General features: G+C 44.1%; 1 protein-coding gene across 1 annotated transcript in view; it reads right to left on the reverse strand.

Moving 5' to 3' along the window:
- CTNNA3 (catenin alpha 3) overlaps positions 1–16,825 on the reverse strand; it is a 431,599-nt gene that overhangs the window by 4,112 nt on the left and 410,662 nt on the right. Inside the window, exon 17 of the mRNA XM_066555001.1 lies at positions 12,091–12,225. Coding sequence (XP_066411098.1) covers positions 12,091–12,225 — 135 coding nt within the window. The remainder of the gene's footprint in view (positions 1–12,090; positions 12,226–16,825) is intronic.

Raw genomic sequence — 16,825 nt, forward strand, 5'->3', positions numbered from 1 at the left:
TTGACCTGGGCTTTTGCTGCATTACCTGGGGCTGGTGTAATATATGGTAGGGATAATTCATGCTATTAATGTATGGTATAAAATATTGTGAAATCCAATGTCTTTGATCATCCCATCTGGGAGCAGCTGTCTATTCAGATTCAACTAGTTCCCGGACACACGTTAAGATAACAATCGACGCCTTAACGTAAGAATAGAAGCGTCCAGGGCGATGATCAATGGTTTCCCGAGTCATCAGGAGCCACCCAAGAGCGATTATCGCCTTGCCAATTGCATCTATCAAGACAGTCAGCAGCGCCAAACTGATACATCTGAATACACGGCTTCTCCCGGAGCTGGAGCCGATTGACACCGATGGCACACCTGGACTTGGCCTTTGTCCAGCTCTGCACATGGAAAGAAACAGTGATGCATGTGAAGAGATACAAAGGAAGTTTGGTCATCTTTGCCTCGGGCAGAATAAACTGTATAAAACCCCGCTGCAAGAAGCAGCGAGCATGAACGGGGGAGAGTCTGACACTCGGGAGGTCAGATCCAGGTTCACCCAGCATCGATCCCTGGCTCGACGCTGTCTCTTTGGCTGTGGTGGTTTTGAAGACTGAACTTCGGTCTTGCAGACAAATTAATAAATCTTTGCTAAATTTTTGATAATTTTGGCTCACGCTTTGAGCATTTATAACACTGGGCTGAGTCAGAACAGGCACTGAGGTGCAGGGACACTCAGTTAATGCTGCCCTTTAGGCTGGCTGCCCACAGCATTGGCTGTGTCCTTGTGTCTACCTGGCCCTTCACCTTTCTGATGCATCTCACATTTGTCTTCTAAAGAGGAAGTTTGTGTTGGGGTGGGGTATTAACTGCACTCAGAATTTTGGAGAAGCTTTTAGATGTTCTTAGATGTGTACTACAGATGTGTACTACAATCCGGCCATACATTTAATTTCCTCTTTCTCTGGCTTTTGTTGTTTTTCTACCTCAATGCCAGTAACACTGTACAGTTTGCTGGAAATCTGTTCTATAAAACTGATGCACTCGAGAACTGTCTTCACTTGAATGCTTTTATCTCAGATAGTCAGCAGGCTCTTCAAGGTCTCATATCTAGGAAAACTGAAGAAATGGAACATGGCATAAATAAAAGCCTGATAAAATATTCATTGAGTGTTTAAGTCCATTTCACTTCAAGAGATGTAGCTGCAAACTCTTCAATGCACAGCAAGCGGTACATAAAGATTCACTGGTAAAACAAACAAACCAACCAACCCCAAACTAAAACCTGTTTTATTTTTGCCTAATTTCACTTTTGCCCTTTCAGCATTTTCCATGGAGATGCAATATCTTAGCCTTCAGATTTTACAGGTCTGTGTAAGTTAAGACAAGAATTCATGAAAGGCTTTAGGAAAAACATCCTTTGACATTTCTTTCCTCACCTGTCCTGTGAGCAGTAGTATTTGGCTGCCATTGCAAAAGAAATTCAGAATTATTCTCACCACTGTGGTGAAACACACATGATACAGAGCAAATGACAGTATTTTTTAGAAAAAAATTCCCACCCCAAATCAGGCTGGCATCACTCGTGCTGAAATCCACTCTCCCTTCTCCAGCACTTTTATTCCTCCTCTATAGCAAGTCCTGAGAGCAAGAAAGCAAACTCTCCTCTGCATAGCAAAGCTGAAGGAAAATGTTAGACAAGAAATGAATTTTGAAACTTTTTTTCCAGTTTGCTTACATGCATTGTATTTTTCTCATTTTGGTAAAGTTATTTCATGTCTTGGCAGTAGTGGCAATCCATTGCTATGAAATGCTGAACAATATGATAACTGATATGGGCAGTTATTTTTAATATTCAGAATAACAAAGACAGTCGTGACTTAGAAACTGAAGAAACTGTTTTGCTGTCAAAGTATTTTCTGTTCAGTGCAGTAAGAAATGCTCCCATTGTCCCATGCCAGCAGTAGCTGTAACTGGTGCAGCAGTGGGATACAAACTCTGCTGACTGCAGGGCAGGCAGAGAGGCCAGGCTCCCTCCTGCTCCCATTGTTGCTGTGATGTGCAGGTGTTGCCCCTCTGTCCTAAGGCAGGGACAGAGACTTTGTGCCCTCAGGGACAAAGCTGTGTGGGCCTGCAGCTCTCCCAAAGTGTTCTGTATAACCTGCAGTGCCTGCAGCCCCAGCTGGGACACCTGGACTGCTCTGCTGGGAGTGCTCTTGGAGTTGTGCAGGGAACTGTAAGGTGGTGCTGTTTGAGAACAGATGCGTTAGTTGGCTGTTTACAGTTCACCCAGATTTAGGTTTTCCATATAGGTGGAAGCTGAGAACTGAACACCAAATACAAAACTTTTTTATCAGTGTTTGAAGTCTGAACTTAAAATTCTTTTGGAAACAAGGTCAGTTATTAAAAATTGATTTTAATTGAAACACAAGGTTCATTATGTAAATTCCTAGAAGCACATTTCCTTTGGTACACTATACTGAAAGCCTAAGACTGAATTTATATTTCTTTGACAGCTACATCTGAAAGTTACATGAGTTCTACATTTTTGTGGAGAGCAGTGTGTCTGAGCAATGCTGCATTTCAGGGAAGGAGTCCTTACTATATTGAGCTTTTGATTTTAATCCTGCTTTTTTACTAGGTCTAGCTAATTGCTGTTTTGAATTATTTTATGGTTCTTTCACTAAGGTTGTTACATAAAATAGTCATTTAATCCCTGAAGATTAAAAGAAGCCAAACAATTCAAAAATAGTGAAATCTCCATTGTTGAAGGCACTGGAGTTTTTACTGGGCCTTGGCCAGGATTTGAACACCACTTACTTGCCTGCTTTTCTGAGCCTCCCTTTTTTCCCACTCAGAGTAGTCTTAATTTCCTTTAAGTGGAAATGGAGATCTTAAGGGATCTATCCTTGGCACCAGAAGACAGAAAAGTCAGGTGTCCAAGAAAAGCACAGCAAAGCTGGAACTGGAAGCACTTGGTTACCTGCCATGTGTGCTCATGCAGCTGACAGATGACACGCAGAACCTGTCACAGATTCAACCCCAGTAGAGTTTAGATGGGGAATGAGCCAAAGGGAGTCTTGCCATTGTGATTCTTTTCTGTGGGAGCTGTTCCCTCAATGTTTTGCTCACCTCTGCTTCACCATGCTCTCACTCTGGGATACTGGAGAGGTTTCATCTCCATGGATGTGGCCTAAGGAAAACAGCTTCACTGCTTGAGATTCTTTCCAAGGAACTGAGTTTTCCTAGAAACGTGGCTGTTCCATTGGTTATCTGTGTTTGTGTGTCCATCCAGTGACTGCACTAAACACCTCAGGGGTGTCTGGGGTTTGTTCCATGTTTTACCCATTTTTCAGGTGGGGAAATTGAATCTAATGGACTGAAAACTAACCATTACCAGAGCCTGCTTCAGGCTAAGCAGGATTCAAAGGGCTGAAACTGAGTTCTATAATTAGGCCAGGCCTATGTCCAAGTTAAATGATAAACAACTTACATTAAGGGCTGTGGAATTGTTCCTGTGCAGCACCATAATGGAGCAGATGCTTAGCCAGGCAGATAGATCAGTCCCTCCCCACTACTGCTGCTTTCACTTCCAGGGAGGATTTTAAAAATCTATTTTAAAAAACAGGCCCTTGAGGAAAAGAACAGTGGCTTAATATAAATCTTTTCCTTACTGTTGAGGAAGAAATTGAGTGTTTGTTGCAACAATATTTTACATACACTGAGGCTAAGAACTATATGACACATCCTGATTTTGCTAACTGCCAGAGTAATTATTACTGGGAAAAGTTAGCTGTCCTTTAGTGTACATTACCAATATTTCCTACTACTTTAAATTAGTTTTTCTCAGTAGATGCAGTTTAGAATGCAGTAGTTACTGAGCTGTCTGTGATTGACAGGAAAATCTATCCCTTGCTTTGCTTCCAAAGGCCAGGATTTCTATATCCACACACCTGCCAGCGTACACTAGGCAAAAGCTAGAGAGGTATAGTGTTACTAACTAAAAAAAAAAACTCAGAGTGACATATTTTTGTCAACTCTCAGCAGAAGAAAACTTGTGTCAGCTCTTGGGGGTTAATGGCAGCTTTTAGAAATTGAGCAGTTCAGTATTTTCAGAGTCAAATACTGAAATAAGTCATTTCATGCATGGTGTGAAGCCCTACAAGTAACCTCCCGCCCACTCAAACAGGTGAACTAAGAGTTCTCAACAAGCACCAAGGAGAAGCAGCAGCCAGGAGAGGCAAAGTGGCTGAGCACAGAGCAGGAGCTGTGCCCTGGTGCTTGGGGACACGGCTGTGTCAGAGCAGCCACTGTGGGTGTGCAGCAAGGGAAAAGGGATGTGATCCCCCAGAGTCACAGCGCAGTGGGAGCAGGACAGTGGCACCGACGGCACAGGAATGAGCCAGGTCCTGCAGTGACTCAAGGGCTGGCAGGGCAGCCCCTGCTCCAGTGTGATTCCCAGCTTGCTACTTTTAGCCTTTAATTCCTTCCATCCAGTCCTGTCAGGGCTGCAGCAAGGCTGTTCTGCCTATCTCACTTCTCTTGCAGGGGAAAGCACAGCCAGACCCCAAAAGGAGCTGAAAAGCCCTGCTCCCATCTCCTGCCCTGCCTGAGGGGCAGCTCCTCTCCAGCAGCAGCTGAACCCCTTCCAGTGGTGAAGGCATGGGGCTGTTTGCCAGCTGCCACAGCAGTGCACGTTGGCCAGGACAGCCTTTTCATGTGGTGTGGATAGCCAGGGATTGGGACTGTGTCAGCCAAAGGCCTGGGGGCAGAGACTCTCCCTTGCATTTTTCTAACTTCTGGCTTACAGCTTTGCCTCTGTGTTTTCACCTGTGGTTCAGCCCTCAAAGCTGGAACACATTCATTGCAGTGTCATGCTGGAAACTTGTGATTTAACAAGCCCAGGAACTTAGCAAGGGAAACAGAGATTTCAGTACAGCCTTGGAGCATGAAGTTAGACACATTAAAGCACCTCCATTTGGCACAAAAGCAGCCTGATGTCAGTGTTTAACTTAAAGTCTGGCTCTTGAGATACTAGGGGGAAGAGCTGAAGATAAATGAGACATTTGCAGGAACAGCAAAGGGAAACAGCCCTTAGTGCACAGGTAAGGCTAGCCAACCTGGGGTAGAGGGGGAAGCTTCTGTGCCAGTTAGCAAATTCTGGGATACTGGGACTCTTGTGAGTTTGCTCTTCAAGACCCTTCCTTTTTAAGGCCAAAAGGCTTTGTCTCTCTTGCCAAGTACAATATAAAATGAAACATAAGCAGATAATGACTGTAAATAGCATAAAACAGAATTGCCTGATGAAAGTAATGGAGCACAATATTAATATGTAAGATACGTTCATTTTCTGCCCTGTGAAATAATTCTCTCTAGTTAAAGCCATTGCTGGAAAAAGAGCAAACTGGCAAGGTAAGGTGCAAGCCTATTGCTGTGCAGTGCTTGTAAGTGAAGTATCAGCTTATCTGCATAAATTAATGCAATTACTATCAATCTGCAAATGTTACCCCATTATTTTGTGCCTGAAAAGGCACCAGTTTAATTAATAGGAGGAAATGTCCATTTCCTATTTAATCACTCCTAATGAATACTTAGTGAATCCTTACCATTTGGACTTGTGCAGCTTAGAACCTGACAATGCCAGTACTCCCAATATTGGGTGGGCCTATGAAAGACTAAATAGTGAGCAAGGAATTTTTAATGAATGAAAATAACAAAACTGCAATGAATGGAGACTGAGAAGGTGATGATACACAGCTCTTCCTCTCTTTTTCTGTACAGGACCCCCTCTAACCTCCGTAATGAGGGGCTGACTAGAGAGAAAGTACCAGAGCTTGGGAATGGACAGTGAGAAAGGCAGACTACAAGCGTGTGTAGCCTGAAGTCCAAAAGCCACTAAACAAGGAGAGCAGTGAGAAGAGCTGCCAGCTGGGAAGTCCACAAAGCATCCCAGGTGCCCAGGGAAAGTGGCCTAAATATCCTCCACTGATGCTACAGCCAGGTATGAACTGTAGGAAGAAAACCCCCAGGGTGGGGGGGCCTGAGCACTGCAGCAGGGCGGACACGGGCACAGGGCACAGGTCACAAACAGCTGAAGAGGACTGAGCTGTGTTTATGGATTTCAACAGTTTTTCATATGCATAATGCTCTTTGTTGTCATTCCATGCTGGCAGCCAGCAGCACCTCCTCCAGTGCAGATCATGTAGGTGAAAACAGAGCTTGCTGCTGACAGAGACACAGCTGCCCTTGTGCCATGGCAGTGCCACCCACTGCTCCACAGTACTACCCAAGGTTAACCTGGAGCACCAGTTTAGGGCTCCTTGCTCCAGCACAGAATCATCCAGAACTGGTAAGACAGTGACTGTGGCTGCTCTGTTTCAAGAAGACACTTCCTTCTTTTGCAGGTCTGCAAATATGTGACACTACATCCTCTGCTTTTCATCCCTCTCTTCCTCTCTATTGCTCCTTAGGCTTCAAGAGAGGCTGGTTTGGGTCATTTTTTTAATGAACTGCTACTCTTGTGAGAAGGAATTTTCCTTGAAGGTGATTTAAGCCCAAGATCCTTGTTCTAATGGTTGGAGAAGAGAGGTGTGGGGTGAATGTAAGAGCCATCTCAAAACAGTGCTTTTATGTATGGATTCCACCAGCTGGTACTCAAAGTGGATTTGTCACTGTGGAAGTTGGTACTGACCCATCTGAACATAGAAATGTGTCATTTCTCACAGGAGAGGAGCTTCCCCCCTCAGCTTTTGTGCTGCCAGATGCCTCTCCCAGCTCCTGAAGGAGGTGGGAGATCAGGAAGGGACTGTGAGGAGCCAGTGCCAGCCAGAGGAGGGGAGGATGCCCAAGGACCAGGGAGGTCATTCCTGCACACACCTACACGGATGCAGGGGGGAGCAAACGATGGAGAAACCTGTATGATTATTTCCTAATGCTCTTTCTGGTAGATTTCTTTTCCTGTAGCAGATCTTCACTAACCAGAGGATGGATTCAGTTTCAGGTATTTGGAGACTCACAAGTTTTTTACTTAATACACAATAAAACCTTTACTATCTGCAAGGGCTTGCTGTCTCATTTTCTAATTCTCATTCAGACAAGATCAGGACTGGGGAGAATATAAAATATAATCCTATTCCAGCCACAGTTTTGATTCCTGTATTTTCTAATGGAGTTCTAATATTATTTTCTGGGCAGGGAGAAGGTGGGAAGGGGGAGAAGAACCCCTCTGCTGTCTCACACAGAACTTGGGTTTGTAACTTATTTCAAGGCCACCTAACCTAGGAATATGATCAACTTCTAAAGTCCCCACATGGACTTTGAAAACTGGAACTTGCTCCAGTTTTTAAGAAAAGCAATTCAGTAACCAGCCATTTTATACCACTAGTGCATTTCTCTCCTTCTTGACTGAGCAATTTATCTGCACAATGTAAATCCCACTATTATTCTCACACTAAAGCAATTAAAACATAGTTAAATTAATACAAAAGGCCATCACTAGTTGGTTGGGCTGCAGTTTCAGATAACCACAATTTTAATTGCAGGGGGGCAGTTGAGCACAGTCAGTCACAAATGGCATCCCCTTCCCAAAACAGAGACCGAGGAGACTTTTTTCCAGTTTCTAGAAATTTTTCATAACCACTGACACCAACCATGTCTCCACTGTCTTTAAAAGGCCTGGAGTGAGAGCACATGTCTCTTTTGACAATGGCTAGAAATCTGAGTCTTTTCTATGTAGCACCTATATTATTTTTTTTTTAAAAAGAACACAGTCCTTGTTGGAGCATTTTCTAAGATTATTTGAGAGAGTAGCAACCTTGCAGCATCTCACCTTGATTTCACAGAAAACCCCCAAAGCCATTCAGGCCTCTAAGCACACTCTCCATTTCACTGGCTCCCAAACAAAGCACCTCCCTGCCTGTTTACTGAGCTAGAGGGGATTGGTGCAGCACATGGGGCAATAATTACTGCCCTGGTGAGGCTGCACTCAGCACATAGGGCAATAATTACTGCCCTGGTGAGGCTGCACTCAGCACACGGGGCAATAATTACTGCCCTGGTGAGGCCTGTGCTCAGCATACAGGGCAATAATTACTGCCCTGGTGAGGCTGCACTCAGCACACAGGGCAATAATTACTGCCCTGGTGAGGCTGCACTCAGCACACGGGGCAATAATCTCTGCCCTGGTGAGGCCTGTGCTCAGCACACGGGGCAATAATTACTGCCCTGGTGAGGCCTGTGCTCAGCACACAGGGCAATAATTACTGCCCTGGTGAGGCTGCACTCAGCACACAGGGCAATAATTACTGCCCTGGTGAGGCCTGTGCTCAACACACGGGGCAATAATTACTGCCCTGGTGAGGCTGCACTCAGCACACAGGGCAATAATCTCTGCCCTGGTGAGGATGCACTCAGCACACGGGGCAATAATTACTGCCCTGGTGAGGCCTGTGCTCAACACACGGGGCAATAATTACTGCCCTGGTGAGGCTGCACTCAGCACATAGGGCAATAATTACTGCCCTGGTGAGGCCTGTGCTCAACACACGGGGCAATAATCTCTGCCCTGGTGAGGCTGCACTCAGCACACGGGGCACTAATTACTGCCCTGGTGAGGCCTGTGCTCAGCATACAGGGCAATAATTACTGCCCTGGTGAGGCTGCACTCAGCACACAGGGCACTAATTACTGCCCTGGTGAGGATACACTCAGCACACGGGGCAATAATCTCTGCCCTGGTGAGGCCTGTGCTCAACACACGGGGCAATAATTACTGCCCTGGTGAGGCTGCACTCAGCACATAGGGCAATAATTACTGCCCTGGTGAGGCTGCACTCAGCACACGGGGCAATAATTACTGCCCTGGTGAGGCTGCACTCAGCACACGGGGCAATAATCTCTGCCCTGGTGAGGCTGCACTCAGCACACGGGGCAATAATTACTGCCCTGGTGAGGCTGCACTCAGCACACAGGGCAATAATCTCTGCCCTGGTGAGGCTGCACTCAGCACATAGGGCAATAATTACTGCCCTGGTGAGGCTGCACTCAGCACACGGGGCACTAATTACTGCCCTGGTGAGGCTGCACTCAGCACACGGGGCAATAATCTCTGCCCTGGTGAGGCCTGTGCTCAGCACACAGGGCAATAATCTCTGCCCTGGTGAGGCTGCACTCAGCACACGGGGCACTAATTACTGCCCTGGTGAGGCTGCACTCAGCACACGGGGCAATAATTACTGCCCTGGTGAGGCTGCACTCAGCACACAGGGCAATAATCTCTGCCCTGGTGAGGCCTGTGCTCAGCACAGCGCCAGGGGCGGCACCGTGTGGGAGGGGCTGGGGCAGAGAGGCAGTGGGAGCAAGACTGTGATTGGCTGCAGGAGCATGCAAGCAGGAAGCTGATTGGACAGCAGGATGTGGGGGCAGAGTGCAAGCAGGAAGCTGATTGGACAGCAGGATGCGTGGGCAGCAGCATGGCAGCTGAGGCAGCCAATGGGTGCCCTTCTTCTGTTAAATTCTGTGAAGTCTCAGGTTGGTTTCAGTTCTGTTGGGTTAGAATTAAAGGTATGAAAAGGGGCCGATTTCTACAATAACAGGATCTCCTTGGGATGCATCAGGGGGTTCGTGTCGCTTCACTCCCCACTGCCACAAACCCGCAGTTGGCTTTCTCAAGTTTTTGGATGCATACAGGACAAATTCTCGCCCTTCTTCCCTGATGCAGGGCTAGGATCTATAGTCATGTCTTCGGGATTATCAAGAAGTTAAATTTGGGGTTTCATTTTTAGAACTTAAAATTTTTGCAGCAGACAGATTATGCACAGTTGACAGGAGTGACACAACAAAGGAGGTACAGAAAACAACGTGAGTTTTCTACAGCAGGAGGCAGAAATAGCAAGAACCAAACTTAGTTCCAACATTTGGCTTTACTGTAACCCACACTGGTCACAGAACTGCTTGTGAAAAGAAATAGGTAAAGAAGATATACTTTGTTAATGTGCTGTCCAAGTGAAAACAACCATTGGCTTCAGAAATTATACATGCAATTAAAATTATGTAACTGTATGTTCCAGAGGTTCAAATGTGGTGTCTAAATTACCATTTAAATTAGCCAGCACAAGTATCCTATAGAAATGAGTGTTTCAAATCTCACCTCAGCAACAAAGGCTCATTTCCAATTATTTATAAACCACATAAAATGTAATAATAGTTTTAGTGAAAGATAAATAGGGATAGGCAGGCCTAGAGACAGAAGTAGGAATGTACAGATATTGATGGCTAGAGACAGGGCTAGACAGGCACAGGGAGAGGCAGAGATAGGTACAGAGAGGTTAACAAAGGTAGAGGCTGCTCTAGAGAGAGCTGTGGCTACAGACAGGTGCAGATAGGTACAGACAGACAGGAACAGGTAGAGAGACAGGCTGACAGATATGGACAGACAGAGGTGCTGACAGATTTTGTCAAGCAGAGGTAGATATCTAGTAGATATCTATTGACTATCTAGATAAAAGAAATTTTTGACAGGGAGAGGAAGTGACAGGTACACATAGACATTGACAGAGACAGGTACAGACAGATCCTGACAGATTCTGTTAGATCCTGACATTCTCTAAGATTTTAGCAGATTCTGTTAGATTTTGGCAGATTCTGACACATTTTGACAAATTCTCTTGTATTCTGACGGGTTCTGACAGAGATATTGGCAGGGCTGGAGACAGATCTTTGACAGAGATTTGTCAGATATTGACAGGTACAGAGAGGGAGATATACATAAGGACAGAGAGTGACAAGTACTGACAGGTGGAGTAAGAATAGATGGATAGAGGCATGTATAGATGACTAGTGATACATATAGATATATAGGTAGAGATGTATATAGATGTATATATAGAGAGGTGTAGATACATATAGATACATATAGACAGAGATAGGTTTAGACAGGCAGAGCTAAATATTGACAGGTATAGATAGGTACTGACAGGTATGGACAGGCACAGGTAAGTATCAGCAGGTGCAGACAGGCAGAGATAGGTATGGTTTGACAGAGACATAAAGAGATAAGTACCAACAGGTATAGGTACAGATAGGCAGAGATAAGTACAGACAGGTATAGATAAATACAGAGAGCTGTAGATAGGGACAGACAGAAATGGGTAACCTGAGACAGGTATAGGTGGATAAAGACAGAGACAGGCAGAGATTAATACAGATATGTACAGACAGATGGAGGGACATAAAGACAGGTATCACTGGGGGTAGATAGGTATAGAGAGATACAGACCGATACAGATCAGGATACACAGAGACAGATGAACACAGGTAGCCAGGGATAGGTACAGACACAGAGGAACAGCTGGGGGGAGAGATACAGAGAGTGAGCATTCCAAACTATGTGAGTGAAGTTCCCTTGAACACAGTGCCAAGTATGTGAAGGGTAGGAATGTGCCCAGTGTCTTACCTGGGTTTGGTGCTGTTTGGCAGATTTATACCTTGAAATCACAACCCTATGTGCTCCAGGCAGAAACACGTCACAGAACATGGGAATGCGAAGGCATTTTATGGATGGCTATGCTGAGGCCAAGTGCATAAAAGTTCCATAAAAGCACAAAATGTCTTTTCCATAGCTAATGATACTTGGCTGTAAAGGAGCTAATAACTCTTAAAGCAAATTTAAGCAAAATCAATAAATTCACTCAGGAATCAAGTCACTTTGCCCTTCCTGTTATTTATTTCTGCAGACCTGTAGAATGTCTGGCAGCATTTTTTTCTGGCCTGGAACTCCACCCCTGGACTGTTTTCATTGTGTTCAGACACACACATGAGCATATTCCACATATGTAAGCTAATGCACCTTAGAGTTCTTCAAACCAGACTACTTAAGAATAACAGTGATAATGTGCTGTGAGAATTTTAAAAGAAAAGTTGATTATTATTCCTTTAAAGCCAGAAGTCCTATGTGTCACTGTCATAGATTCTTGCTGTTAAGTGGGTATTAGAAAAGAAAACAGGATTTGGAGTGACATAGGAACATACTGCAAGCACAGGAAACCCCAACTCAAACGTAACACCTAGTCTGACTAACAGAGTACGTGGTGCCATTTTTCTACTTACTGCAGACATGATGAGCTCTCCACCAAGATGCTGGATTTCTGCTTTAACCTGGCTGCAGATCTTGAGCTGGTGGGAGTACAGCTTGATCTGTTCTAGGTAAGCTAGCAAATCCTGTTTGCACGACTGGTCTGGGCACTGAAAAGAACAAAAAATAAAGCACTTCAGTAACTGCTGATTCAGAATGATATCTCAGGAATCACTGAAACTTCACTGGGGAGTATTCCAGTTGCAGACTACTGGAGCCTTGCTTTTCACTGCAGTTTATCAGGCTGCTAAGTTCATTCCTCTTGGGAAGTCTTTTAATCTATAGTTGGAAGCTCAGATGAAGCCTAAGATTCCCCACATGCACTCTGTATTTAACATTGCTGTGCTTGCCTTAGCAGTATTCCTAAACAAATCTTTAGTGTATAGAGTAATTCCAGTCCTTAGATGATCTCTAAGAAAATACCTTTATAAACAGTGATGAGAGCAATCCAAACAGATTTCATGGGCTATGTAACCACACATGCAGAGACCTGTTAACATCTGTATGTTATGCTTTATCTTGTAACCAGATCTATGGGGTTTTTTTGTGTTCCATCCAGACTGTACTGAACTCAATCTGCAGATCCTCTCTCATTGTGGGAACACCAAAATTAGAATGTCTTATGGAAAGTCACAATAAAAATTGTCAATATTTTTAACAATACAGATTTATATTACAGAAATAAAACCAGGATTGCTGTAACCTAATTTTTTCCCAAAACACATGGAGTACTTGGAGTGCAATGTTGCTCTGTGGGTACCAGGCCAGCCATGAAAGGCTGGGTATGAATTTGTTCTAAGGCTGATTCTCATTGCTCTGGCAGAATAAAGGGATCTTAAGGGGAATGGTGAGCCCCTGCTGTGCTCCCACAGCTGCAAAGAGTAAGAGCATAAACAAGCACAAGATCCCTGCAGGTTTGCAGACATGGTGTTGGCCCTTCCTTTCGACAGGAAACTCTGCTCAGCTTTGCATACTGGAAAAGCAAAGATACATCCCCACCAACTGCACACTGTCAACAATCACCTGTGGTTTTATTGAATTGTGGTCAGTGGATTTAAATCCAAACCCACCAGGAGCCAGAAAAAGCACCAATTCTACTTAACTCCAAAAGTATTTCAGCTCCTGGCTTTGCTGAAGCAACAGTATGTATTCAAAAGGCTGGTGTGATAATGCTGTTCTTCATGGCTATGCAATAATAGCAAGTTCATGCTTTAGACTTAGCAAAAGGTAACAGTAAACAAGGAAGGTCAGAGTGTACAATTTTAAATTAATTAATATAACTTAACATCAGTCCTTGCCTCATGTTCTGCTACGTCCATTATTGTTTCCTGTATTTGGGCACAGTTTACAGCAAAACCAGAACACTTCCTTGACATGTTCTCTTTCTATCTGATGGAAAACTAACCTAAAATATGTTTTTATTTCTTCCTTATTAAGCACTGCTTTAAGAACTGCCCAAATCAGTATTTATATAATAGTATATCAGTGTTTAGAAAGCTGGAATACTCACTGTTTATTTAATTTAATTAATAAAAAATATACTTCAAGTGAAGTACAATACAATCCCTTAGAGCATCACAACTCATAATACCAAGATGGTGCGTATTCCTGGAATGACATTCTTCCTCCTCTGTTTTTTTTCCTTTCTCCTTAGTTACACTTTGATTTTATCCCTCTGGCCAGAAAAACTCAAGAGAAAGGTGCCAATATAGTGCCTCATCCACTTCAAACAGTGACAATACCAATCACAGAAGTTCAGAGACAAGAATGATTATTATATAGTACTCTTTTATATTCTCGTGTCAGGCTAGTCACAGGTGCTGTCTCCCTTACACAGCATTACAGAAGAAATGGGTACCACTTTAGGAATGCTACAGATGATACACATCAAAGGCCAGGAAACTGCACTCAAGAACAAGACCTTGAGGTTCTATGCAAACACTTTCGGTACCAGAAGGATTCAAAAAAGCAAATGCAGGGCATTGGATAAGAAAATTCTCCTGAAATGTAATTATGCCGTGGCATATTCACAGCTGCACTACCTGAGTAGATCATGTGCATCCTTGCCCTGCCCCGGCATAGCCAAGGCCCAGATGGAAGGAGGAAGATTGTACTGAATCCTTTAATTCTTCCTCCATTACAGACCCCAGGGGTCATTAAGACTCCCAGGAGCACAAAACAAAGGAAATGTTTTTAACATGAGGTTGTTAAATTGCAGAAATCTTTGTTACAGAATGGTGATATTAAAATTTTACGTATAAGCAGAAGAAATCACTGGACAAACAAATGGAAAATTATCAAGGACTATTTCCCATGTCGAGTGTATCATAACCATATGTTTGGTTGTGTAAATTCTGGCATGGCTGCTGGAGGCTGGGAGCTCCATGAAGTCAGGCCACACTCTCCTGAGCTGTGTCAATAGCCAGTGTTACCTCCTGGCAGCAGCAGGGACCAGTGGATCCATGCCTGAGCTCTGGCTCAGCACTGCAGCAGAGGGTCAGGCTGGCCAGAAAATGAAACCTCATGCCTTGTAGCACGTCAGATCAGCCATCAACAGATGCTAGGAACAAATGTTCTGCAGGGAGGACACTGCATAAGGAATCATCTACCTACTGCTCAGAAGAGGCTGGTACAAGCAGCACTTGCTCACCAGCAAAACCAAACACTAGGCTGCAACAGAAGGACAGTCAATAAATTCTGAGTTTCACCATCCCACAGTAACTGATGGTTACTAGTTTACTGCTGCACATTCCTGACTGGAGAGCCCACATCAGATTCTGAGAGGTTTTTCCCCACACATCCTGCGGGCAGTGGCTGTTGCTGACAAGGGCTTTCTGTAAGAGCAGCATCAGAACTGACCTGCATCCCAAAGATGCAGTGCTATTTTACCCAAGAGAATATCCACCAGAACAACCAAACAATGTGAGAAATTAAAATAATGCAGTAATTAAAACCAGACTGAAACCAGCACTCACCATCCAAGTGAAAAAGCCAGTGGCACAGCAGTTGCACAGGGGGTGTGAATGAACAATGCACAGGAGCTTCTGCCCACAGACCATTCTGGGTTTGCTTTGTTCTCACTTCATCCACTTGCCAACCAAGGCCAAAGCATTTCTCTATAGAATCCAAACCTGTCTTCATGGGGATCAATATCGGGGATAATCACACACCACCTACTATAAATGTGTGCTGGGCACAGACAGGAGGCAGCTTTGCTGCTCCACCAGTGGGGTTCTGTCACCCAAAGGGATTATTATTACAGTGCTTCCCTGACCACTGCAATTAGCTCTGACAAACAGCACTCTGAATGAGCCCAGCCAGGGCCTGCCTGACTGGGAGCCAAGTGGGTGCAACACAGAGCAGGCTCTTAGTACAGACCTCACTCTTCAGCACATTTCATCAACCCAGGGGGAGGCACTCACTGCCTTCATTGTCTTAGGGCTTCCAGGTCACATTAGCCAGCAAAAATCTTGCGACAGAAGGAACAAAGAACAAAAATCTTCTGATAAAAGGGAAGGTCTCCTGATAATGAATTTATAATGCACTTGTGATTGATGTGTGTAAGTTGCTGTTGATGCTGTAACTGTGAAGATTTGGACCCTTGTTACTCTGAGCCATCCTAGAAGTGCTTGTGACTGTGGACTGAAATACAGCTGAGTTCTGCTGATTGTACCACACTGTATGCCTTCCCTTCAAACACAGCAACAGGGAGCTATAAAAATCATATAAATCCTTTTTTTCACATAATAGAAATGCTACAGAATTTAGTTGTTAGTAAAAGGCAACATGTGAAATACTCTACTAAAAAGTCCAAATGCTGCTCAGGAAAGCAATACTGGCACTCATGTTTGACTGGGTACCAAATTCCTGAAGGGCTTATCCAGTTTGGCCCAAATTCAGAGAATAGTTATTTGGTAGCCCAGAGGAATGTAAAGTTTATTTTAAGACCCCAGGAGTGCAGGGCATAGGAAACCTGACAAAACAACAGCTGAGAAAAGGAATTTGAAAATACCTTCAAGATTAAAAAAAAATCACAATGAGAAAAGAGCTTTCTAAGTTAAAGGATAACTTGCACAGCCAAAAAAATGCCTTTTAAACCTTCTTTTAACAGAAGTTAAAAGCTTTCTAGCCATGCAAGGAGTGAGAGGATCATACTAAGAATATCTGTAATAGGAGGAACAAAGCAAGATTCTCTTTACTAAATTTCACACCTACCTAGCAATACTTGCTATTGTGTTCACCATAACTGGAAGGGCTGCCTTGGCTCATCTTTTGATTTGTGTTTTCTGCCTTGGCCCATCTTTTGATTTGTGTTTGGATTTTTCTGGTTTTAATGCATATAATGTAATGTAAAACCGCATCTAAAATCCAAGCAACACCTGTAAGTAAGGAGTGTCCTTCAGATGCACAGAACAAATCCCAGGGGTCAGGTGGCTGCTGGGTGCCAGCAATGTGCAAGCTCTGAGCGAGGACCAAGGCCAGGAGCTGGAGTGAACTCAGTAAATGGGTTACAAAACCTCAATGATGTCACATTTCCCAGCAGCTCTGAGGGGACACACAAATTATCACCACTAGTGGTTCATGAATACTTTCTCCTCACACTGATTTGCTCATATTTCCAGGCTGGAGTCATTGTACTAATACAGCTGAAATCTTTCTTTCATAGAAGAAATATTTCAGTGAGAGTGGATTCCCTGTCCTAAAACCAAC

This window comes from Molothrus aeneus, chromosome 8 (assembly GCF_037042795.1).
Source record: "Molothrus aeneus isolate 106 chromosome 8, BPBGC_Maene_1.0, whole genome shotgun sequence".
In the NCBI taxonomy this organism is placed as follows: Eukaryota; Metazoa; Chordata; class Aves; order Passeriformes; family Icteridae; genus Molothrus; species Molothrus aeneus.